At 36.8% G+C, this 27,726-nt stretch overlaps 1 protein-coding gene across 1 annotated transcript in view; it reads right to left on the bottom strand.

Moving 5' to 3' along the window:
• LOC150110580 (cilia- and flagella-associated protein 43) overlaps positions 1–27,726 on the bottom strand; it is a 258,702-nt gene that overhangs the window by 140,497 nt on the left and 90,479 nt on the right. The window contains exon 6 of the mRNA XM_090401995.1: positions 506–675. Within this exon, the coding sequence (XP_090258121.1) occupies positions 506–675 (170 nt within the window). The remainder of the gene's footprint in view (positions 1–505; positions 676–27,726) is intronic.

Here is a 27,726-nt window from a genome sequence, read left to right as displayed (position 1 = left end):
TATATATATCAGGAAATTGATGATGATGATATTTCATAGAATGGGAGAAGGAAAAGAAAGAGAGGACATCTCTGAAAATTGTATAAGGAAAGCATTAGCAAAGGTGTAAGGAGATGTTCTTTTCACAAAGAGTAGTTGATGAGTGGAATGCATTGCCTGCACTGTGGTGAATGCAGACACATTGAATGAGTTTAAAACACAGTTTGAGGAGCTTTGTGTACGGGTGTGTGTACCTACCATGGTGAGTCTTTTGACTCCATGGAGGTCTGGTGTTAGTAATAATAATATCCTTTTCCTTCATCAACAACTCTTGTTACTTTATTATAAACACCATGTTTGTTTGATAGATATTTTTTACTATAAATTTAACAATATATAGTTCGATTTTTTTTTCTTTTTTTAGTATCTGTAAGAAAGAAATATAAAATGGGCAGAAAAGTCATAACATTTTCATTTTATATTTCTTTGATACACTTATATATCTTATGTGCTCAAATAAAAGTACCTTGGCTTTTTCCGAAATAATCTGTATAAAACTTCTCCTTGTGGGAAATTTTTGTATTCCTTTTGGGCTTGATTATCAAAAGTTTTATCCTGCATTTGAATCTCTTCAAATGAATTTTTATAAGAGTTTTCTTTTTCAAGTGCCTGAATTAAAGCTGGTTTTAGCAACTCCTGTATAAGAATTAGAACAAAAAATAATTAAGATAATTATTCCCTGATTTAATGGAAATTAGCTGAGTAAAGATTGAAATGAATGTTCAATACTTTCAATATTTATCCTCTGTGTCATTCATACATCCTTGCGAGATCATCCTTCTTTTACAAAGGAAGGAATGTTTTTTTTTTTTCAATTGAAGGTGTGAGTTAGCCACTCTCATACAGAAGTGGGAAGATTTTTTCTCCTGGAAACTAGGTTTTGTCATCTCACATAGAGATAAATTGGCCTTGAGAACACATGCAATTTACAGGAAAAAATACTACTGTTGGTGGAGGTGGGCAGTACATGGTGTTGTGTGTAGATGACAATAGTAGTGGCAGTTAAGTGTAGTTGGTGAATTAAGTGGTGGAGATGGAGAACTGTAGAGTAGAGTGCCCTCTCTAAACAAGCCCTTGGACTGCATGAAGGTCACATAATAATAATAATAAGAAGAAAAATAAATAATTAGAACCCTATACAGTCCTATAGGAAGGATACTTTCTATGAATGTAAGTAAGAGGAGAGGTTTTGGTTGCTACATGGGAAACCTTAAAATCAGTTTCCAGCATCTTGATGAGTTTCATTCATTCATGTTCATTGAGATAAGATTGTTTTTGAAATGCAGTCCTGAAAGAAAAATAAAAAATAAAAATATATATATATATACATGTTGTTGTAGTTATAGCCTGTTGGCTATTTAAGGGTAGCTATATATATGCCACCATCTAGGGAAATGACTATTATTATTATTATTATTATTATTTGACACCTCCAGGGAGTCCAAGGACTCATTGAGAGAGGGGCACCTGCTCTACAACTCTGTCTCCACCATTCAATCACCAAATGACTACAACTACACCAATGTCATCTACTGCCGACCACCACTGGTATTTCCACAGAAAATCACAAACATATATGCCCATGGAGGGATTCCATCCCGCAGCCTTTTGGCTGGAGAGCAGATACGCTATCCACTTGGCCAACCAGGCTGGTAATTCTTTCAATACTTTCAATATTTATCCTCTGTGTCATTCATACATCCTTGCAAGATCATCCTTCTTTTACAAAAACTTTTTTTACAAAGGAAGGAATGATTTTTTTTTCAACTGAAGGTGTGAGTTAGCCAGAGTAATTCGGATGTTTTGTCTGTAAGAGACTATGAGCAAGGTGCTTTCCTGTTGCCTTCCTTGTTGTACTGTATTCTATGACTATAGCCTATGTATTCACAGGATGAAAACCCCTGATAAACTGGCAGAAAAAACCCAGCTGTCCATGCTCAAGACTGCTAACTTCGCTATGGCGGAGGAAGATCCTTGAGCTCTTCATGTCGTCAATGGGAATCAAACCTAGGACACTCCTTTCCCAGGCATATGGTTGTGAAGTGCATAGCCACTAGGCTAACTGTGAAGACACACACACACACACACACACACACACACACACACACACACACACACACACACAATCTCATATTTAAATTTGATGCAATAAAGTACTGTGTTTCTTTCTCTCAATCTCCAACCCCATTTGATTCTGAGGACAGTTTTCAGGGCATGAACTACCAACACTGTAGAAGCAGATGTATTTTTTTGTTCTTCTAAATGAATTCTGGTTGTATTCCACTTTTGTTTAATTGGTCAGCTCAGAGATACAAAGATCTCCTAAAACAGAGTGAAGAATTCTATCCTTCAGGGAAGGTAAAAAGGGTGTCGGCTTGATGTGGAGTTTCAAAGGTAAACAGATATTGTAATTCGTTCAAGCCATGGCTATCTTTTCTGAAGTGCCCCAGATATAGTAAATACATTAATAGCATTATTATAATCTGTATGCTGTGAGTTTGTTGTGATATTCTATATTTTGTTAATTATATTGTAATTATCATCAATAACCAAAAAAATGCAAAGGATATGGTTGAGTTCAGCTGAGAGATATCTGGTTATAAAGGATCTATTAGTGTTTAATAATACCATACTGTTATAAGGTGATGATGGGATTATATTCTTTATTAAACTGGATTCAAGGATATGAGTGTTGAGGTAGTGGAGAAATGTGTGGAAAAGAGAGAGAGAGAGAGAGCATATGGATGTGTGAAATTCCCAAAGGTACAGGAAAGTGAATTTTAAGTCCTCCTGTATACAATCAAGGGTACTGATTAGCAGCCTCTGAGCCTAGGAAATTAGCTCCTAAGTGTAAATCATTTCTGCTTCCTTATTATTATTATCATTTCCCAAGACCTCATGGAGTCAAAGATTCATCTGAGAGGTCCTTTTATCACACACACACATCTCATCATACCATGTCTTAAACACACTCAAATTCCTTGCAGACACCACACTCTCAGGCAAGGCATTCCAATCATTCACAACTCTCCACGAAAAAAACGTGCCTCTCACTCCCCTACTCACACCCTCTTTATACAGTTTCCAGGGATGACCTCTGGTTCTCCCCTGATCTCTCATTATTCTCTGTGGAACTTCTCCACCACTGATCTTATAACAACCTCTTACCAACTTGTAGGTAAGAGGCTGTTATAAGATCAGTGGTGGAGAAGTCATATATAAGAAGTCATAGAAGAGGGAAGATATATATCATATCTCCCCTCCTCCTTCTCTCCACCAGACTCTGCAAATTACATCTTTTCAATCATTCCTCATATTCAACATTCCAGAGGCCAGAAACTACCTTAGTCAGCCACCTTTGGACCCTTTCCAACATCTCTTCATCCTTTTGGAAACCCAGTAACCAAATCTGGGCACAACAGTCCATGTGTGGCCTAATCAAAGCCTTATGCAATGGAACAAGAATTCCCTGCTTCTACAAGTCAGTGTCCTCCGCATCATTCCCAGAAGTCTTTGTGTTGTTGTCACAATTTTGGCGATGTATCCCCTCAATTTTAGATCTTTATCCACTATCACCCGCATATCTCTTATTTCCTCTACCAACAACATATTCTCACCAAGCATAAATTCTGCATCCCATCTTTGTTTTCCAAATTTTAAAACCTTACATTTTGCAACATTGAACTCACATCCCCATTTGCTTGCCCAATAACTCAATTTATTCAAGTCTTCTTGCAAGGCCACAACATCTTCACTACTCTTTATGGTTCGTCCCAACTTTGCATCATCTGCAAACAACTGAATATCTCCATCAAAATCTTTGCCAATATCATTAATATACAAGTTAAATAGTAATGGCCCTAAAACAGACCCCTCAGGCATTCCACTAGTGACTTTCCTTTTCCTGGATATCGCATCCCCATACACAACTTGTTGATACCTATCAGACAGCCAGTCTCCAATCCAATGCACTAATCTAATATCCAACCCCATCTGCTCTAGTTTGACTGTCAACTTATCATGAGGTATTCTATCAAAAGCTTTTGCGAAATCCAAGTATATTACTGTGTATCCTTCTCCTCTGTCCAAGGAAGCAGTCACTTTATTGTAATAAGTAAGTAGATTACTAAAACATGACCTCCCTTTAGCAAATCCATGCTGTCCATCAAAGATTATACCATTGTTGTCAACCCAACTCTAGATCCTAGTTCTCACAAGCTTCTCCAACAACTTAACCACAACACCTGACACAGAGATAGGCCTATAGTTTGATGCTTGAGTTCGATCACCTCCTTTATGAAGTGGCACAATCTTGATCTCCTTCCACTCTTTAGGAACTTGACCAAGTGCAAGACTCGTATTAAAAAAATATGTCAAGGTAGGTGTCATCTCTCTGGCACATTCCTTCAGAATACGTGGTGATATATTATGAAGTCCCACAGCTTTATTAACATCTAGTTTACTCAACTCCCCAAACACCTCTAGTTCACTTACAGCCAGTCTCTCCTCCCCATCATCAACTGCTGTCAATCTCTCCATGAAGTCACATTCACAAGAAAGACCTTTATGAACTGCTGAATAAGTATCTCCACCACACATTCCGCAACAGTTGTCTTTATACCATTTTCTCCAATCAATGTCATCCTTCCATAATCATTCTTTCTTTTGCTGGCTACCTATTGAAAGAACTCCCTCGGATTCTTTTTTGGCTTCATTAGCTAACTGCTGTTCATACTTCTCTTTAGCTACTCTCACCAACCAAGTCACCCTCCTCGCCTAGTCTTTGTAGACCTCATGAAATTGGTTACTTCCAATTCTCTTATGCTGCCTCCACAAGGCCCCTTTTTCTCTGTATCGCATGCTTAATCTCTTTATTCATCCATCTCACACCTACCTTATTTAACCTTCTCATCCTTGGAATACATTTAGACACTGCATCTACTAAATAGTTTTTGAAAATCCCCCAAGCTGCATTGATCTCTTTTCCAGCTAACTCCTCATTCCATGCTACACCCGCAAGCTGTCTCCTGAGATCTTCATAATCACCCCTCTTTTAGTTACACATATACCCTTTTTTCATAGGGGTCCTTGCACTGCTGGCAACCACCCAGGTAATCACCTCATGGCCACTCTCACCAATTGTGGATGATTTGACACCTCATTTATAATTACATCCTCTGATGACATGACCAAATCAAAGACCCTTAATCCTCATGTGCCCTCTGTTACATACTGTCTGAGGTAGTTATCCCTCAAAAACTCAAGAAACTCATTTTCTTTACTTCCAGTTGCTATCTCTTCATTCCAGTCTATATTGCCATAATTAAAATCACCCATAATGATCACCCTTTTCTTATTTGACTATACATTTCACTATCACCACCATCCACATTACCAGGTCTATAACAACATCCCACCAAGTATTTGATTCTATTCACCTCTATCTCATACCATACTTCCTCAAAACCACTGGCCCTATTTCCCTTTTGCATCTCTACCTTGTATGGACATAACTCTTTCTCTATCATCAATAGCACTCCCCCTCCCTTTTTACCCCTTCTATCCTCACGAAACATATCATACCCTTCCATCTCTATTCCTTTAAGGATGTCGTCCTCTTCCAACCACGTCTCACTTATTCCGACAATTTTTGCGTGAACAGATGCAATTAGTGCAACCATTTCATCCACCTTGTTTCTTATACTTCTAGCATTGGTATACAAACATGACAGCTCATTTCTGGATCTACAGCTAGTTCCACTGATACCACTCACTCGATGTGATCTCTCCATGCTGGACTGGGGACACTTCCCTTTCTGCTTCTTCATTTTAGAACCCTTTTCAATTTCATCTGTTTCCTCTTGATCCCTGGTTATCCCATATCTTTCCTGCGTACACATGCGCTCACCTCCTCTTGGAGTATCCACCTTTCTCGCACTGTGTACCCCTGTCCACCCTGAGCCTCCCCGTTTCCCTGCTCCTCTTGCACACCCATTCTCTCATTTTCTATACTCATACCACTCACTTCCCCATTCATTTCCACTTCTTCAATCTCTCCTGTCTTACTCTCCTGCTCTTCCACCTCACTCCCCTCTCGATCTGATTCATTCTCTCTATTCACTTCTCTGCCTTCCAGCAGCATTCTCTCCAATCGACTCACACCATAACCACTCAAATGCAGTCCATCGCTCCCATACAGCTCACTTCGTCCCTCAAACTCATTCCACACATTAACAAACTGTACTCCCATCTCTTCACACATTTCAGCCAGAATATCATTCATAATCCTTGCTCTCCACCTCATTTCACCACAATCATACCTAGGCAACACACTGACTACCCTTCCTGTCACACTATTCCCTTTTATCTTTCCAAGCAGCCTCCTGACATTCATTCTGACATGCTCTTGGTTCTCTCTCAAATCATTTGTACCAATTAATACAATTAACTCTTTTGCTCGCTTCCGCCTCATATCCAATGCTTCAATCACTCTACTCATTTTACTGCCTATAAAACATACCTTGTGCATTTTATCCTCTAGCACACCTTTAATAATGGAGTCGCCATACAATGCCACTTGCTCATCTTTCGTTAACTCTTTCATGCCATCATGATTTATTTTAATAGTTTTGACCTGAATTCTCTTAATTTCATTCCGCATCCATTTCATTTCTTGCCTCATCCACTCCAATTCACTTTCCAAATCTCGCAACACATTCTCTCTATCATTAAATCTTTCTAACTTTCTAACTCTCGACCCCCTCTCCTCACTTGTCCTCTCACTCATCCTTCTTTGTTTCTGTATTTTCGGTTCAACATATGTCCAACTTTCACTATCATTCTTCTCACTTTCACTCTCATTTATCTTTCTTTGTTTCCGTACTTTTGGACTAACATGCATCCAACTTTCGCTATCATTCTTCTCACTTTTACTCTCATTCATCTTTCTTTGTTTCAGTACTTTCAGTCCAACTTTTGCCATCATTCATTCTTTTTTCGCTATCATTTATTCTTTCGATTTTTTTCACTTGCGATTTCTGCGTCACGCCATTTCTAATTTCATTCTTTCTCTCAATTTCGTTTCTTTCTGCCACTCTCGCCTCACTTTCATCCCTTTTTAACATCCACTATAGTTTTCAAATCGCTCTTTTTCTTTTTTCCTGATTTTTTAACATTTTTTTCGCCTCACTTCCTCACCATCCTTCTCTTTCAAACGTGCACTCATGACACAATCGTTGCTAACACTTTCTGTCATCAATTTCATATTTGCATTCATCAGCTCCTCATTCAGGTCACACTTCGCACACACCCTTCTTCCATCCGTGCTAAACATCCACAAATCATTTATGTAGTCGATGGAATACATATAACAGACCTCACACTTAACGAAACGACTGAAATCCAAATTAAAATCATGGAATGACAATGCCGCTGCCATTTTTTTTTTTTCCCTGCAGGTTACTAGGTCTAATAATAACGATTTCGGAATTAAGTTTAGGCAAGAAAAATCCCCCACACTAATAATACCGGTAGCGCAAAAATTTACAGCCGCTCTTACTCAAACAATTACGCTTTTTTAATTAATTATTCCTAGAATAACTTATCTGAATCAGGAGCTCTTCTTAGGTACATCCACAGCACTTGGCTCACTAGTACCCTAGTATTACCTGATAATAAAATGTAAAACAGAAGTTTTGCAGTTTACCTCCAGTAATGTTACTGTGAAGGAGTCAAAAATACTGTAAATATTAATCGAATGTTTTTCATTCCTCTGTACTGTGCTTCATTTCCATTGTAAATTTTAAATTTACCACATGAGTCAAAAAGCACTGTTTAGTGTTACTACATGACATTTCCCTGGAGTCTGAGGACTTATCACAGAAGGCCACTCTAAACCTCAGAGATACACAAACACACACACACACACACACACACACACACCTCACATGTTGTCATCACTGTTATTATGTTTCTTACATCCTTGGCACCTCAGAAAAAAAACAGCCAGAACTCTAAAAAAAGTACAATCCCTGCACAGCATGCAAACCTTATCTAAAGCTGGCTACCCTCATCCACTCTCCAAGGACCTCTACCTCCTCTATCAGTTTCAGGTGTTTACAAACTTCCTTGTTCCTGCAATTTATTTTATTATGGTTTAACTGGGAGATATGCTGATATCTGTCTAGAAGAACATAAAAAAATACATCTGTCATCATCATAAGTATAGTCAGTCATGGCGCGCTGACCTTGCCTTGGATACCTTGAACAGAATTAAATGGGGAAAAAAAAATTACTATGCTACACCACAAAAAAATACAAAATTGAAAGACTTTCTTTAGAATTAGCAGCAGAATTAAAAAATTGACCTAATGTTAATAAATATCTTTGTATTAAATTTTCCAAGATTTGGGAAACCTTAATTCTTATGGCCCCAGCCCAACACAGTTAAGGCTAGCAACAGTACCCACAGGGGGTTCCCCTCATAAAACTTTAGGCTCAGTCTAATCATTTGTTATTGTTTGGCAAATCTGTGTGTTTTTACAATTCTAATATTGTTTCCCTGATGATGTCTCAGTGACCGAGATGAAATACAGGAGTGATTAAAAGTGCTGTTTATTTATTTATATGTGCTGTATTTATTCCATTAAACCATATAATGAGCTGTCAACACTACACTATTTACTAAACACACAACATAATGCTTTTGTCTGTTAATTGTGTGCATTCTCTGAGCAATTTGCCTATTTCACTGGATGAAAAACCCAAGTTTCCAGAATCAAAAACACTTATGAAATCAACCAACTTACCTTAGGTTGATAACTGTTTTCTATACTCAAGGAGAAGTGTGATAGGTATTCTGTGGATAATAATAGGTATTCTGTGTTGGCTACTTGCGAGGAGTTTTTGACCCCATGTTAGTGACACAGAATTTAATTTGAAATTCTTCGTATTTCAATTTATAAATATAAATATTTATATCTACTCTATACTATAAAATGATAAGCTGAAATTGGAAACGGATGTGACGTCGGCTTGAAACAATTGTAGGCTGTAACGTTTTTGTGTAACTTTTTTTGTAACATTTTTATGTAACGCTTTTTGTAACTTTTTTTGTAAAGTTTTCTGTAACATTTTTGTGCAACGTTTTTGTCAAATTATTTGAAATGTTTTGAAACTCAGGGGCTACCCTGAGCATCGAGTCTTCAAAATTTGAGTCATCGGAATTCAAGGAGAACCAGCCTACCAGTTCGGAACACGGTGGGGGGGGGGCACCGTAGGCATCAGGGGGAAGAGCCCCCCCCCCCTAGTTCAACCATAAATATATAATTGAAGGTTTTTTTTTTTTTTTTTTTTTTTTTTTTTTTTTTTTTTTTTTTTAATTATGCAAGTGGTCAGTTAAACAGTTCATATCAAGACAAATGCTTCCCAGTCAAGATCAGCATTTACAGTGGGCAGCACATGACATATCAGGTCGTATTCCATTTTGCAAATTGCAACTAGTATATAAAACATTATATATCATTACTCAATACAGTTATTTCAATAATGTAACTTAATTGCAGTCATCATTAAGAGTGTACCGAAATATCAACAACTAAAAATTGAAATATGAAGAATTTCAAGCTAAATTCTATGTCACTAACATGGGGTCAAAAACTCATCATGAGTAGCCAACACTAACTATTATCAACAGAATACCTATGACACTTCTCCTTGAAATAATTTACTGAAAAACATTAGTGTCAACCTGTTACATCTATTTGCCACTTTCCAAGCAAACAATCTAGCTCTCTTCCTTTAAAAATAAAAAAAATTTAACTGAAATCTGAGAACTGGAGTAGAAAGAAAACACTTGATCAAAGACAAGAGACCACAGAATATGAGAGTTCTGAGAGAAATTATGTGGATAAGCAGAATGCATCAGTAGTAAATCCAAATTAAAAATGATGATAATTAGGAAGGAACTTCTCATTGTTAGCATTCAACAATGTGGGCGAGCAGAGCTAATCTAAAAGGTATGGTCAGATAATGGGTTGGTTGTTGATTGGTTTGGATTTTATGGCTTTGAACATGGATCCCAGAAGGATAATGGAAAAGGGCCTAAATTAACTTGGCAGAGAATGACAGAAAAGGAAAGAAGAATAACTGGCTGGCAGAGCTAAAGAGAAACTGAACTGGTGGCTCAGGACAGAAGCATATGGAGGATACAGATCTCAGCCTTATATGCCATGAGGCATGAAGAGCATAAATAGTAAGTAAGTATGGCCTTCATGCCTCATGGCATATAAGGCTGAGATCTGTATCCTCCATATGCTTCTGTCCTGAGCCACCAGTTCAGTTTCTCTTCAGCTCTGCCAGCCAGTTATTCTTCTTTCCTTTTCTGTCATTCTCTGCCAAGTTAATTTAGGCCCTTTTCCATTATCCTTCTGGGATCCACGTTCAAAGCCACTCTAGGAATCTCTCTGCTGCCCATTCTCAGTATATGTCTAATCCAGTTCCATCTGTAATTTTTATTTCATCAATGATGCTTTTTTGATCAGTCAGCTTATATAAATCATCGTTTATTATACATTGGAACATAAATATTTTTAATATTTTATGCAGACATTTTGTTCGAAAACTATATAATTTAGCTTCTTGTGTTTGGTCAGCTTCATCAGCACTAATCCATATAATATGGCTTTAACACTGCTATTGAAGAACTTTCTTTGGTTTTATTATGAGATTTTGATGATTTCCATGTATGACTTAATTTTCTGACAGCAGTATTAGTTGTTTTTTTTTTTTTTTCAATCTTTGCATTTGCCAAAATTGTGAGGAAAACACAACAAATTCCAGCAATGATGTGCGAAGGACACTGACTTGTAGAAGTAAGGAGATTCTTGTTACATTGTATAAGACTGATTAGATCACATATGGACTATTGTGCACAGATTTGGTCACATGGTTTTCAAAAGGATGAAGAGATGCTGGAGAGGGTCCAGAGGCAATTAATTAAAATAGCTTCTGATTTCTGGAATGCTGAATTTGAAAAAAAAGGTTGATACTATGCAATTTGCAGAGTCTAGTGGATAGGAGGAAGAGAGAGAGAGATGATATAATAGAGATGTACAAGTGGGTAAGGGGTTATTATAGGATTAACATTGTAGAGGTTTCATAAAATGGTGGGAGATTGGGGGAGAACAACAGGTCATCCCTGGAAGCTGTATAAGGAGGGTGTGAGCAAAGGAGTGAGAAGAAAATTTTTTGGCATGAAATGCTGAGAGCATGGTGTTTGTAGAGAATTTGAATGTGTTTAACACGTTCGCTGCCACGCTACTTCGGCATGGTCTGTTCCCCTATGCCGAGCAATTTCACTTCTTCAAGGTCAGTACGATAATCTCGTTACCGGAGGTAAGCGTCCCACGAGTATACTCGTAGTTGGCTTGTACAGAGCATATATGGTCTATGAGAATACACAGTTTTGATGCTAGCCCCACAAGCCAAGCATTTTCACTTCTTCAAGGTCACTACAATAATCTCGTTCCCGGCGATAAGCGTCATACGAGTATACTCGTAGCTGGCTTGTGAAGCAGGTTTACCCACTACAAGTATACTCGTAGTTGGCAGCGAACGTGTTAAGGCACGGTATGATGAGCTGTATGTATGACAAAAGGGACCTCTTAGATGAGTCTGTGACTCCATGAGGTCTTAGGATGATGATAATAATAATAATCATCCCTGTCAGTTCCACCTTCAGTATCTACATTTGTTCCTAAGTATGCAAAATTCTCAACTTCTTCTATACATGCTGATTGATTTTAATTTCTTTGTGGCATTTGCTGTTTAGTTTAAGAAGTTTTGTTTAAGTCATATTTATTTTAAGATTAACCATTTCAGCTGTCTTATACAAGTCTCCTGATTTTAAATGTTCATCATTGCATTTTGATGATATCAAAACTATGTCATTAGCATAATCTAGATCTTCTAACTGTGACATAGGATTCTATTTAATTCCTCTTCTTCGATGACTATGTTAAACAATAAATCACTCTACACAATCTTGTCTTACACTAGATCTTATCTCAAACTTCAGATGTTGTTTGCTGTATAATAACACAACTTTTACTTCCTTTATACATTTCTTTGATTAATCACATATATTTCTCTATCCTGAAATGTTTCTCTATCAATACTGTTAAATGTTTTAGTAAAATCTATCAAATTTTTTTGTAAAGAGCTTCTACTTTCTATGTTTTGTTCAGTGATGTTACTTAAAGTAAAAATGTGATGCACAGTACTCCCAAAACCAGCTTTTTCATGCTTCAATATCCTCTTAATTTCATCTTTAATCATGTTTATCAATATTTTACAGAAACAAATTTTTGCTTGTACTGAGAGTTAATTTCCATCAAATTCTCACATCTAGTGTGATCTCCTTTTTAAGGGATTATAATATTCATCACTTCTTTCCATTGTTTAGGTATCTTTTCCGTCTCTAGCACATTATCAAAGATCCGTTGTAGTTTATCAGCAGCAGTTTCTTTAGTTGTCCTAAGCATTTCTATTGCTATATTATCATTGCCCAAAGCCTTTTCACTTATAATTTTCTTTAATGTATTTAGTTTGTTATCTATCATAATTCCAGTATTATCAAATCTTATATTTTGATCTTCTAAAACAATTCTTTATCAATCCAACCTAAATCTTGGTCTTCTTCTTGTTCTTTTTCTCACCATCCTGTAAAAAAAAAAAAAAAAAATTATTTTGCTAGCCATTACACTTCCATTCTGTGAATAGCCTTTATCAGTTATTTTCTTCAACTGAAGGTGAATTAGTCAGTCTCATATGGGCGTGGTGGTATGTTGATAGGAAGTTCTTCAATACTGAACTTCTAAATATGTCAGTTATATTGTTCTCTGCATTTAAAATCTCATCAAAGCATTCAATCCATCTTCTAACAATCTTATCCTCTTCAGAAGGTCATCTTTGCATCTCGTATAGCACTTACTTGTTTCTTTTCTTCTTTAAGTCTACGTGAGTATATTTTCCTCATCTTATACAGTAATGTGCCCTAATGTGCCTAAAGCTAACACTATGAGGCTAGTATATTAGGTCAGTAAATTTTGTATGTTCCTCTGGCTGGTTTGCCTATTATGTAGGTTGAAGAACCCGAGTTTCTGGGAAGGGGAATATCACCACGGCCATATGAGACTGATTAATTCACCTTCAGTTGAAAAGAACTGATAAAGGCTATTCACATAATGGAATGTGTAATGGCTAGCAAAATAATTGGTTGTTTTTTTTTTACAGGATGGTGAGAAAAGGAACAAGAAGGAGACCAAGATTTAGGTAGATTGATACAGAACTGCTTTAGATCAAAATATAAGATTTGATGATACTGGAATTATGACAGATAACACACTAAATACATTACACTAGACAAGAAATTATATTCTTGTTTAATCCTTTAACGAAGTGTAAGCAAACAAAGTTTGCATGTGAAGCATCTTCATTACTAAGCTACTTTAAAACAGAGGACATTTTACAATTTTCCACAACTACAGATAACAGATTAATCTAGAGGAAGACTGTTAATAAGAAGTTGGTAATTATGTAAACTTATCAGGGGAAAATTCTCCATGCTTGCTATACTTGCTGTGCAAGCTCGTTACTTGAGAAAGAAGCAATATTTATTTGTTAATAAATGCATGCAATTATAAGCATTCCATTCAAGTTTTTATTTTTGTAGACAGAAGACGTGTTAAGCTTGCACAGCAATAATTGAGCTTTGCATTGTGTATCGAAGGCCGACACTCACTCGTCTAGTCAAAGCTAGACTTGCTTGGTTGTGGGAGCTTCCAGGTCCACGCAGCAGCACAGTGATTTCATGTGTGAGCATAGCCATTTCCGCTCCCTTCACGTCATCTCACTGTTGCTTAAACACACGCCACACGCAGTCAACGTAGCTCAAGCCAATGAGCTTCAGCCAGCTTTTACAAGTGTGCGTGTTGCTTAGGAAAATTAAGTTACAACCAAATACAATATTAATGATGGAAAAACTCACGTAAAAAGATTATTTAATAGTATAATTTTCGCCTGTGTGTCACAGGCATCTTCAGTACAAATTAAACCATAACTATAATAAATTTAGTTTAATCCTTTATTCAAGTGTGAGCAAACAAAGTTTGCACCTGAAATTATCTTCAGGACTGGGGTAAGGTGGTACAACACTGGGCAACTCGTTGCAAAGGTGGAGCAAGTTAACATCACTCCTATCTCAGTATCCCCCATAATGCAAAACACATCTCCTTGCAGATATGTATAATGTTATGCATTAAGGGAAAAGCCACTACCCAGACTAGTTTCAACCTTTATTGAGGTCTCTTCAGTGGAAGCCATGCCCAAGTGGAGATCCCAGGCAGAAGCAATGGCGAGGTCATCTTTATTATTATTATTATTATTATTAAACAACACCTCATGGAGTCAAAGACTCATCTAGGAGGTCCTTTTATCTCACACACATCTCATCATACCGGGTCTTAAACACATTCAAACTCCTTGCAGACACCACACTCTCAGGCAAGGCATTCCAATCATTCACAACTCTGCACGAAAAAAACCTGCCTCTCACTCCCCTACTCACACCCTCTTTATACAGTTTCCAGGGATGACCTCTGGTTCTCTCCTGATCTCCCACTATTCTCTGTAGAACTACTCCACCATTGATCCTATAACAACCCCTTACCAACTTGTAGGTCTCTATCATATCTCCCCTCTTCCTTCTCTCCACTAGACTCTGCAAATTACATCTTTTCAATCTTTCCTCATACTCGACATTCCAGAGGTCAGAAACTACCTTAGTCAGTCGCCTTTGGACCCTTTCCAACAACATTTACCTATAGGAGTTGCCAAAAGGTATGCCACCTTTTTATTAAATTACTCTAGATTTAGAGAAAGATGTTGAAAGTTTATTTTTAGGGTGATGTTATCTTGCTCCACCTTTGCAACGAATTTCCCAGTGTTGTACCACCTTACCCCAGTCCTGAAGATACTTTCAGGCGCAAACTTCGTTTGTTCACACTTGGATAAAGGATTAAACTAAATTTATTATACTCTAACCAAGCGAAAAATAAACTTTCAACATCTTTCTCTAAATCCAGAGTAATTTAATAAATAGGTGGCACACCGTTTGGCAACTACTTTAGTTAGAGATGATCTTGCTAATGCTTCTGCCTGGTATCTCCACTTGGGCCTGGCTCCCACTGAAGAGACCTCAATAAAGGTCGAAACTAGTCTGGGTAGTGGCCATTCCCTTAATGCATAACATTATACATATCCGCAAGGAGATGTGTTTTGTATTATGGGAGATACCGAGATAGGAGTAATGTTAGCTTGCTCCACCTTTGCAATGAGTTGCCTGGTGTTGTACCACCTTACCCCAGTCCTGAAGATACTTTCAGGCACAAACTTTGTTAGCTCACACTTGGATAAAGGATTAAACTAAATTTATTATAGTCTAACCAAGTGAAAAATAAACTTTCAATAAACAATAACTGTCAATTCCAAAAAGCTCCACCTAAGTAGCTAGTGTAAGATAATTAAAAAGGTCATAAAATTACCTAAAAAAAAAAAAAAAAAAAAAAAAAAAAATTATATATACCATAAAAAGTTAGGAAAGATTAGCTGATTTATAAAGTACTATCTCCCATAAAGGGGATAGACGTAAACCGTCGGATCTGTTTAAGTTACAAGAGTGAAGGAAAGTTTCACATGTTTCTTTATAAAGCCATTCCACGAGGAACCGACTTTTGTGAAGGACTCTTGTCTTTTTCGAATGAATTCTATGTCTAGTGGTGATGGCATGTTCTGCAAGTCCAGACTGTTCAGGTTCAAGGTATTTAATATAAGACTGGTGTTCTTCTAGCCGAATAGAGGCAGATCTTCCAGTTTGTCCAAAATAAGACAATCCACAAGAGCAAGGAATCTGGTAGACACCTGGATAATTAAGATGTAGAAGCTTGTACTTAGAAGAAGTGAGAAAGGTGGAGATTTTTCTGAACGGTCAAAAGGCAACAAAAATATTCAGTAGTTTTAAAACTTTTGCTATACGCTCACTAATGCCTTGTACATAAGGGATAGGAATGTGTGTTATTTCTTCTGTATTTGAAGAGGAAGACATATTAAAACTACCCGAAGCTCTTTTGATGAAGAAATTTTTATATCCATTAGATAGAAAGGAAGAAGTAATATATTGCAGTTCTTCCTGTAATAGATCGTCTGAAGAACAAAAGGAGTGGGCCCAATGAACCAGTGTTTTAATAGTTCCTGCCTTTTGACTGGGATGGTGATGAGATTCAGCATGGATATAATGGTCTGTATGAATCTTCTTTCTATAGACTGAGAAATGTAGGTTACCATCTGATTGGCGAAGAATTAAAAGATCTAAAAAGGCTAACTGCTTATTTCATTCTACTTCTAGGATAAACTGGATTCTTGGATGAAGTGCATTTAACTTAGTGAGAAACTGTTGAAGTTCATCTCTGAACCAATGAGTAGGTCTGGGAGAAATATTGTCAAAGAAAACACTGGTTCATTGGACCCACTCCTTTTGTTCTTCAGATGATTTATATTACTTTTTCCTTTCTATCTACTCATACAGGCCACTATACCCATGCTGAATCTCATCACCATCCCAGTCAAAAGGCAGGAACTATTAAAACACTGGTTCATCGGGTCCACTCCTTTTGTTCTTCAGACAATCTATTACAGGAAGAACTGCAATATATTACTTCTTCCTTTCTATCTAATGGATATAAGAATTCCTTCATCAAAAGAGCTTTGAGTAGTTTTAATATGTCTTCCTCTTCAAATATAGAAGAAATAACACACATTCCTATCCCTTATGTACAAGGCATTAGTGAACGTATAGCAAAAGTTTTAAAACTACTGAATATTTTTGTTGCCTTTTGACCATTCAGAAAAATCTCCACCTTTCTCACTTCTTCTAAGTACAAGCTTTCACATCTTAATTATCCAGGTGTCTACCAGATTCCTTGCTCTTGTGGATTGTCTTATTTTGGACAAACCGGAAGATCTGCCTTTATTCGGCTAGAAGAACACCAATCTTATATTAAATATCTTGAACCTGAACAGTCTGGACTTGCAGAACATGCCATCACCACTAGACATAGAATTCATTGGAAAAAGACAAGAGTCCTTCACAAAAGTCGGTTCCTCGTGGAATGGCTTTATAAAGCAACATGTGAAACTTTACTTCACTCTTCTAACTTAAACAGATCCGACGGTTTACGTCTATCCCCTTTATGGGAGATAGTACTTTATAAATCAGCTAATCTTTCCTAACTTTTTATTGTATATATAATTTTTTTTTTTTTTTTTTTTTTTTTTGTTAGGAAATTTTATGACCTTCTTAGTTATCTTACACTAGCTACTTAGATGGTGCTTTTTGGAATTGACAGTTATTGCTTAATTTGTACTGAAGATGCCTGTGACACACAAGCGAAAATTATACTATCAAATAATCTTTTTACGTGAGTTTTTCCATCATTAATATTGTATTTATATGTTTGCTCATGGTATTCCTATATTAAAACTTAAGTTAGAACCAACTTTTTTATGATGATGTTACTGACCAGTGCATAAAGAAGAACCATAGGGTAGAATTTGTATTCAAGTAGCTAAATTGAAAAAGATAGAATATCATTTGTAAAATAAATGTTGTATTTATATGATTAAATGTACATAAATTTCTATATATATATATATACATATAGTTTTAAATGTCAGTAATTCATTATTCTGCTAATTAGACTTCAATCACACCTCTCACTCACTGAATGATAACAAGAGCAAGCGTGAATTTCAAGACCAGCATTCGCCCCTGAAACTTATCATGTAGTACTATCATAATATGCTGCATGCACCCCAAGGGTACTTATCAGGAATTCAATCTCAATGATGATGATGATAAAGACATATTATTTTTGCTTTCCCACATTATCAACATTCTCTTTGAATTCCTTTAAGTTGAGGAACACAACTTAAATGAGAGAGAGAGAGAGAGAGACAAAAAATGGAGTAATTAGGCAAGGGACTACATTATTCATAAAGTCAAGTTTCCATACAGGATGTGATGAGTAATGTAGTCTCTGGCCAGCAGTGGTATTACTGCATTTTTGCAAAATATTATTTGTATAAATTTACAAAACATTAATATGATAATTTCAGAGCACAAACTTATCAAGCTTATCATCTGTGCTTCATGCATGTTCCCTCAAACCTTATGGAATTGATAGAGAGTGCAGATGGTGTCAGCAAGAAAAAAAAAATAATAATAATAATATCTGACAGTACTGTCTGTTACTGATTCCTTTTCACACAGATAAAATAAATGCCAAAACAACCAGAAAGGAAATTACCTTTCTAAAAGTCATCTATTATAATAAAGAGATATTGATATAACAAAATAGCCTGATACTCCAGCAAGTCATCAAGGTTGCATTTTTTTTAATGTGAATATCATCTGCCTAAGCCTATAAATGTGTACAGTCATTGGATTAAGGGTAAGATTATCTGAAAATCCTGATCTAGAAATTTTATTAGAAATCTTACAAAGCCACTTCAGTGCTACAGTAAGCAGGGTGATGGTCTCACATGGTGATGAAATTATTTACCACTCACTGAACCAACCATGACATAATGAATCTGAAGCCATGGCCAATTGGCTGGATAACAGAAATGCCATCCACTCAGCCAACTAGTCTGTAAGAATATTATTCTTCTTATTATTATTTTATTATTATTATTATTATTATTATTATTATTATTATGTGACACTTCCATGGAGTCCAAAGATTCATCGAGAGAGGGCACTTACACTACAACTCTCCATCTCCACCACTCAATCCACCACCGCATCATCTACACCAATGCAATCTACTGCCCACCACCATCACTGGTATTTTCACAGACAATCACAAATATCCATGCCCATGGTGGGATTCAAACTTGCTGCCTTTTGGTTGGAGAGCGGATATGCTAACCACTTGGCCAACCAGGCCAGCTAGTATCATGTGTCATTGCACGATTGCAAAATTCAAGCAATATGAATTTTTACAATGATCATTTACCTGTCATGTTTAACAGTTATGTGCCAAAATGAGTTAGATATGCTGGGGAAAGTGCCTCCAGTTGTTTTCTAAATAACATGTCCTGCTTATCATGCAGGATATGTTAATTAGGAGAAGATCAAAACTTGATTCTTCACATAGCAAGAAGAGGGAGATAAAGAACCCAATACATGAGTGACATCAAAAATGGATTAAGTTACCAAACAGCAAACTAACAGCAAAAACCAGAAGACCACTATTGATGGCACATGCCACCCACCAATCAATAGGTTGAGAAGAGAAGAAGAGGGTAGTAGATAGTGTAACACTGACAGTGCAATCATGTGCAGTAATCCCAAACATAGGGAAGGTTGTTAATTTTTCACTTGGTTAGACTATAATAGATTTAGTTTAATCTTTTATCCAAGTGTGAGCAAACAAAGTTTGCGCCTGAAAGTATCTTCAAGACTGGGGTAGGATGGTACAACACCGGGCAACTCGTTGCAAAGGTGGAGCAAGCTAACATTACTCCTATCTCAGTATCTCCCATAATGCAAAACACATCTCCTTGCAGATATATATAATGTTATGCATTAAGGGAAGGACCACTACCCACACAACTTTCGACCTTTATTGATGTCTCTTCAGTGGGAGCCAGCCTGAGTGGAGATACCAGGCAGAAGCATTAGAAATCATCTCTACCTACAGGAGTTGCCAAACGGTGTGCCACCTTTTTATTAAATTACTCTGGATTTAGAAAAAGATGTTGAAAGTTTATTTTTCACTTGGTTAGACTATAATAAATTTATTGAAAGTTTATTTTTCACTTGGTTAGAGTATAATAAATTTAGTTTAATCCTTTATCCAAGTGTGAGCAAACAAAGTTTGCGCCTGAAAGTATCTTCAGGACTGGGGTAAGAAGGTGTTGTAACCACCTTACCCCAGTCCTGAAGATACTTTCAGGCGCAAACTTTGTTTGCTCACACTTGGATAAAGGATTAAACTAAATTTATTATACTCTAACCAAGTGAAAAATAAACTTTCAACATCTTTCTCTAAATCCAGAGTAATTTATTAAAAAAGGGTGGCACACCATTTGGCAACTCCTATAGGTAGAGATGACCTGCTAATGCTTCTACCTGGTATCTCCACTTGGGCCTGGCTCCCACTGAAGAGACCTCAATAAAGGTCGAAACTAGTCTGGGTTGTGGCCCTTCCCTTAATGCATAACATTAGACATATCTGCAAGGAGATGTGTTTTGTATTACGGGAGATACTGAGATAGGAGTAATGTTAGCTTGCTCCACCTTTGCAACGAGTTGCCCGGTGTTGTACCACCTTATCCCAGTCGTGAAGATACTTTCAGGCGCAAACTTTGTTTGCTCACACTTGCATAAAGGATTAAACTAAATTTATTATAGTCTAACCAAGTGAAAAATAAACTTTCAACATCTTTTTCTAAATCCAGAGTAATTTAATAAAAAGGTGGCACACCGTTTGGCAACTCCTATAGGTTGAGATGACCTTGCTAATGCTTCTGCCTGGTATCGCCACTCAGGCCTGGCTCCCACTGAAGAGACCTCAATAAAGGTCCAAACTAGTCTGGGTAGTGGCAATCCATTAATGCATAACATTACACATATCCACAAGGAGATGTGTTTTGCATTATGGAAGATACTGAGATAGAAGTGATGTTAACTTCCTCCCCCTTTGCAATGAGTTTCCCGGTGTTGTACCACCTTACCCCAGTTCTGAAGATACTTTCAGGTGCAAACTTTGTTTGCTCACACTTGGATAAAGGATTAAATGAAATTTATTATATGGAAAGTATATATTCAACCGACAGAACCTTACTCACTAAGAACAACTATAAACAGGACTGTAGAAAATCCAGTATTGTAAATCAAAAATAAGAATTTAATACTAAAAATAAGACACCAATTGTTTCTGAAAGAAAATCATCTGAAAGAATGTTTATTCCTGTCATCGTAAAATAGAATTTAGCTTGATGTATTTTTTTTTCACCAGAGGTCACGCCAGTAGATAACATGTGATCAAATCATTGTTTCTCTAGCTTACAGTTAATGATGTAACTCAGCTTGTACTGTATATTTATGTATGCTCCAGATGATGATCTTGATGTGAAGATCGAAATGTCAGGATAATAAAAAAGTTTTTTAACACGGTTGTAAATTCCATAAAATTTTTAAAATGAATGCAACTCAAAAAGTTTTATTTGGCAATGCTGTACTCACCTCATTGATGTCATGGAGATAATATGATGTCATACTTGAAAATCGCAACTGTTCAATAGAAAGCAATGTGCGTACTTTGATTTTCTGAAACAAAGTCCATTATCACAATGCAATGTCATTATAGAACTCAGTATGAAAAACATCCACCTTCAGACAATGCTATCTAACACAGACTAAAGCAATTTCTAGAGATTGATAGTGTTCAGCACCAAAAAGGAGTGGGAAGACTAAGCACTTCACAGGAGTATGTTGATCAAATCCAGGAATCATTTCATCGAAGCATGCAAAAAATCAACTAGACAAGCTTCGTTGCAGTAAGGTATACTACAAATGACTGTTTGGAGGATTGTTTCTAACCACCTTCAACTCTGTACCTACAAACTGCAGATTGTGCAGGCTTGATAGCTGGACCATAAATCCCGCCATTTCCAATTTGCCGAAGACATTTTGTCAAAAATCGAAGCTGATGAAAATTACCTTCTGAGATGGATATTTAGTGATGATTCAATGTTTCGAAGCCTGTAAAAATTAACTAGACAAACTTTGTTGCGGTAAGGTATACCGCAAACGACTGTTTGGAGGGTTGTTTCTAATCACCTTCAACTTTGTACCTACAAACTGCAGATTGTGCAGGCTTGATAGCTTGATTTTGTCAAAAGTCGAAGCTGATAAAAATTACCTTCTGAGATGGATATTTAGTGATGAAGCAATGTTTTGTGTATTAGGAAGGATAAACCATCATAACTGCAGAATATGAGGATTATCAAAACCCTCATGGCATTCAAGTATTCGAAAGAGATATTCCAAAGGTGAATGTCTGGTGTGCTTCGTCATGTTCAGAAGTTTTGGGGGAGCCTTTTCTTTGTGGAAAGAACAGTAACACCGGAAAACTATCTGGACATGCTACAGCTGTATCTGTTGCCCCAATTAGATCATTGGCCAAATGAGGTGTTCCAGCAAGATGGAGCGCCATTATATTGGCCAAGAATTTTTATTCTCTCTGGATTTCATTCCTGCAGAAGATTCTGCAGGAATGGAAGGAATGTATGGTAATTCCATTGCACAAGGGTGGTGCAATGACCGATATATCCAACTATCGACTGATTAGTATCTCAGGAGTGATGGTGAAGATTTTGGAAAAATTCGTTCAGGATTGAATTCAGAAATGGGTTGACAGTGAATCTCTACTTTGCAATCAATAATATGGGTTTACTAAGGGAAGGTCATGTTGTAGCAACTTGCTCACATTCTATAACAATGTTATCATTGAACTAGACAAGGGGAATAGATGCACCATGATACTTTTGGATTTTGCTAAGGCTTTTGACAGAATACAGCATGGCACACTGCTGCATAAATTAAAGAAAATGGGTCTAGGTTATAGAATATTAGCATGGATAAGAAGATGACTGACTAACAGATATCAAAAAGTGGTATACAGGGGAAATGAGTCTGCAAGATTTAAGGTAACTAGTGGTGATAGTAACAGTGCTATCAGTACCAAGCAATGATACCACAAGGATCAGTGCTTGGCCCACTGTTATTCAATCTGTACATTAATGATATTGGGAAGAATTTGGCAAGTGGCATTCAGCTATTTGCTGATGATGATGCAAAGATAGGTAGGGTAATCAGGAATGCTGCTGATATGCAGTACTTGCAGAATGATTTGAATAGGCTGCAATTGTAGGCATGGGAAAATGGGTGTCAAGTCAGTGATGTCAGTAAATATAAAGATTCACTTCAGCATGATTAGATATCCAATGTCATATTATATTGGTGGGATTAGGCTAGAAGAAACTGATGAAGCTAGGGATCTTGAGGTGTTAACAGATAGGAAGTTGAAATTCAGGGGTCATGTGGCAAAGATTGCAAATACAACTGAAATGATAATTGCAATGCTGAAACGAACATTCACATGTAAAGATAAGGATGTTATTTTGCCTCTTTACAAGGCCTTGATAAGACCTCACTTGGACTATTGTGTGCAGGTCTGGTCTCCTGGTTTCCATTGTGATTCTGATATATTGGAGAGAGAGTACAAACGAGAGTGTTAAAAATGATATCAGGATTGTGGAATATTGAGTATGAAGACAGACAAAATTTGTACACTGCAAACACTAGCAGACAGGAAAAAGAGGGGAGATATGATTGAGACTTACAAACTTCTGAAAGGTTAATACAGGATTTTAATTGATAAAATTTTTCAATTTATGGAGGAAAGGATGGGAGGGCCTTGGAAGCTGAGAATGAAGGCCACTATGAAAGGGGGGGAACTAGATTTTTCTATAATAGGGTTAGTGCATGACTGGAATGGATTGGCATTGGATGTTGTGAGTGCAAGCAGTGTGAATGAATTCAAGAATAAGTATGACAGCTGGTGTGTGTAGTATGTGGCCTCCCATCGAGGGAGGCCACATACCTCTTAATAATAATAATAATAATAATTTCTTGACATGCATTATTCTGGGCACTGGATTGGGCATGGGGGATCAATTCTGTAGCCTCCATGCTCACCCAATATTATGCCACTTAATTTCTTCGTGTAGGGGATATGTGAAGGACATTGTTTACCAGATCCCTGTGACCTCCCTTGATGAACTGAAGACCAGAATTGTTGCTGAGATAGAAACATTTACACCACAAATGATGGAGAACACTTGGAGGGAATTTGATTATCACTTGGACATCTTGCATGTCACGAAAGGTGTGCATTTTGAAGTTCTTTAGCATTCTGCAGCATTGATTCTAATAGTTATAGGTGGGCAACAGCAGGCCTGTGGGCTGCATACGGCCTGTAACGTGATTTTGTGTGGCCCGCGGTAGGATAAAAACTATATTATTTTTATATAATGAAACCTGTGGTGAATTCATCACTAAAAATGCACGTAATAACCACAGTAAGGACTACTTAATTGGTAAATATTTCATCCCAAGTATCTTGGGACATCATCAGTACAGTAGTTTAAACAATACTAGGAATAGCATACAGTTAGGGTGCATGATTACAATGGAATTTCAATATGCGTGCAGTAACGTGTTATAGAAGTAAATTAAATATAACTGAAAAAAAAATAAATAAATAAATAAATAAAAAAAAAAATAATAAAAATAAAAAAATAAAAAAATAAAATATATATATATATATATATAAAGATCATTTTACACAATTTTGTATGACAATTTCCCATACTTTAGGAATAGTAAGAACATCGTTGTGGTTAAAATTTGGTCTGTGTAGTAGGGCTTCAGCACTTTCTTTATATAAACGTTCATATTTATATTAAGATCTGTGTAAAAGTTTCGACTATCAACCAAACCTTCTCCTAAGGACAAACTCTCACCTCTGATGTTATCTGGCGTTTATGAGATCCCACGCACCTGCAAATTGTCTTACTTTGGTCAGACAGGTAGGTCTGTTCAGAAATGCATCTCGGAACATTAAGACCACATTTGTCTTCTCAAACCACAGAAATCTGGTCTCTCTCAACACGGAGTTGAAAATTCAAACCATAGGATCCATTGGGAGAAGTCGAAACTTTTACACAGATCTTTATATAAATATGATGTTCTTACTATTCGTAAAGTATGGGAAATTGTCATACAAAATTGTGTAAAATAATCTTTATATATATATATATTTTTTTTTTAATTATTTTTTTTTTCATTTATATTTAATTTACTTCTATAACACGTTACTGCATGCATATTGAGATTCCATTGTAATCATGCACCCTAACTGTATGTTATTCTTAGTATTGTTTAAACTACTGTACTAGGAATAACATATTTATGGATTAAATAGTCATTACTGTGGTTATTACGTGTGTTTTTTAGTGAAAAACTAGATTAAATTATATGTATTATCAATTTAGCTATTAGTTTTCTGATTTTCTGATTTTCTGATTGATATACTAGTTATAATCATTATTTCTGATTAGGGAAACAATTTACATTCTCAACACAGAATCAAAATTGCTTTAAAAAGATTACTCAATTTATTATTTATTTTATTATTATTTATTATTATTCAGGCCTCCATGGAGTCAAAAGACTCATCGTGGAAGGTCCTTCCTAAGAACATAAAGTCTGTCAAGACTCATCGAGAGGAGTCCCCCCCAAAAAACACTAAGTCTATCATACCACTCCTTAAACTCATTGACCGTTCTCACTCTCACCACTCCATCAGGCAATGCATTCCATGGTTCAACCACCCTCCATGCAAAGAAACCACTCCTCACCCACTTGCTCACAGTTTCCTTTCATAACTTCCAGAGATGGCCTCTTATCACTCCTTCCCGCTATTCAACCAAGTGAAAGAACTCCCCAGTGTCAACCCTGTAACAACCTCTCAACAGTTTAAAAGTCTCAATCATATCACCTCTCCTTCTTCTATCCACCAAACTCTGCAGTCCACATTCCCTCAGCCGATCCTCATAACCAAAATTGTACAGTCCTGAAACCATCTTTGTCATCCATCTTTGTATCCTTTCCAGAGTTAATTTATCCCCTTCAAATCATGGGGACCAAATCTGAGAACAATAGTCCAAGTGTGGTCTGATCAGAGACTTATACAATGGAATGATAACCCTTTTATCTCTGCAGGTCAGTGTCCTTCTCATAATTGCAGCAATCCTCTGTGTTACCTTCACCACCTTTGCAATATGTCCCCTAAATTTCAGGTTTCTATCAATCATCAACCCCAGATCTCGTCTCCCCTACTTCCTCCAATATAACTCCTCCCATTGAGTATGCAACATCCCATCGATGTTTCCCAAACCTCAAGACCTTACATTTTGCTGCATTTATAAAATCTACTGCTTCTCTGTGCGAGTTGTAGTAGTGGGAGTGGTAGATCTCTATGCGCCCCAGAGTAACACATCACTGAAAGTCACTTGCTCTACTCTGGTTACAGTGATCAGTTTCAGAGACTCAGTGTCTGAAATAATATCAAGTATTTGATATTATTCTCCCAGTTGTAAAATGATTTAACAAATATAGTAATTCAATACATATAACTATTGCCTTGAAAAAATGCAGAGTTTATTTCAGTTCTGTCTAAAAGTGTGCGGCCGGTGACGCTACCACTGATCATATATTGGTCCTCGTATAGAATGAAGTTGGCCATGCCCGCTATAGGTAATAAAACTTTTTGAGTTACACTTTCATATTCTTTAAGCATTCTTATTTTGTGGTTTCCAGTTCAACAATAATTTAGAATCGCCCTGTATTTCATGTATAAAACATTGTTTTTCTTCTATGGGTAAAGGATTAAAAACCAAGTATATAATTTCTTGGTATCTTTATTGCTGATGTTTTGGCTCTTCAAGAGGATTTGAATAGGCATGAAAGGTCAATAAACAAATGAAGATGTCAACTTAATTCAATTAAATGTAAGATTTTAAAATTTGGAATCCACAGATGGGTTATTTCATACTCACTTGCTGGGATTATACTGGAAGAAGTGGAGGAAGCAAGAGATTGTGTAATGATTGTAGATAGAGATTTGAAGTTCTAAGGGAATACTGTAAAATGCTGTAATGTTGAAGAGGATATTGATCACAAGAGATAAGTGTGGTGGTCCCATTGTATAATGTTTTACCAGATCTGAGCACAGATCTGGTAAAGACCGTTGAGTCTGCTCAGATCTGGTTTCAAAATGAACACAAAGGGGAGGTGGTATATTATTATTATTATTATTATTATTCAGGCCTCCATGGAGTCAAAAGACTCATCGTGGGAGGTCCTTCCTAAGAACATAGTCTGTCAAGACTCATCGAGGGGAGGTTCCCCCTAAGAAACACAAACTCTATCATACCACTCATTAAACTCATTGACCGTTCTCGCCCTCACCACTCTATCAGGCAATGCATTCCACTGCTCAACCACCTTCCATGCAAAGAAACCACTCCTCACCCTCTTGCACACAGTTTCCTTTTGCAACTTCCAGGGATGGCCTCTTGTCATCACTCCTTCCCGCTATTCAACAAAGTGAAAGAACTCCCCAGTGTCAACCCTGTAACCACCTCTCAATAGTTTAAAAGTCTCAATCATATCACCTCTCCTTCTTCTATCTGCAAAACTCTGCAGTCCATATTCCTTCAGCCGATTCTCATAACTCCTTGTACAGTCCTGAGACCATCTTTGTCATCCGTCTTTATATCTTTTCCACAGTTAATTTATCCCCTTCAAATCCTGGGGACCAAATCTGAAAACAATAATCCAAGTGTGGTCTGATCAGAGACTTATACAACGGAATGATAACCCTCTTATCTCTGCAGGTCAGTGTCCTTCTCATAATTGCAGCAATCCTCTGTGTT

The sequence above is a fragment of the Typopeltis vanoorti genome, chromosome 1, assembly GCF_054136105.1.
Source record: "Typopeltis vanoorti isolate ZY-2024b chromosome 1, IOZ_Tvanoo_1.0, whole genome shotgun sequence".
NCBI lineage: Eukaryota > Metazoa > Arthropoda > Arachnida > Uropygi > Thelyphonidae > Typopeltis > Typopeltis vanoorti.
The sequence above is the reverse complement of the archived record's forward strand: the minus strand, read 5'-3'. Positions and strand labels throughout refer to the sequence as shown.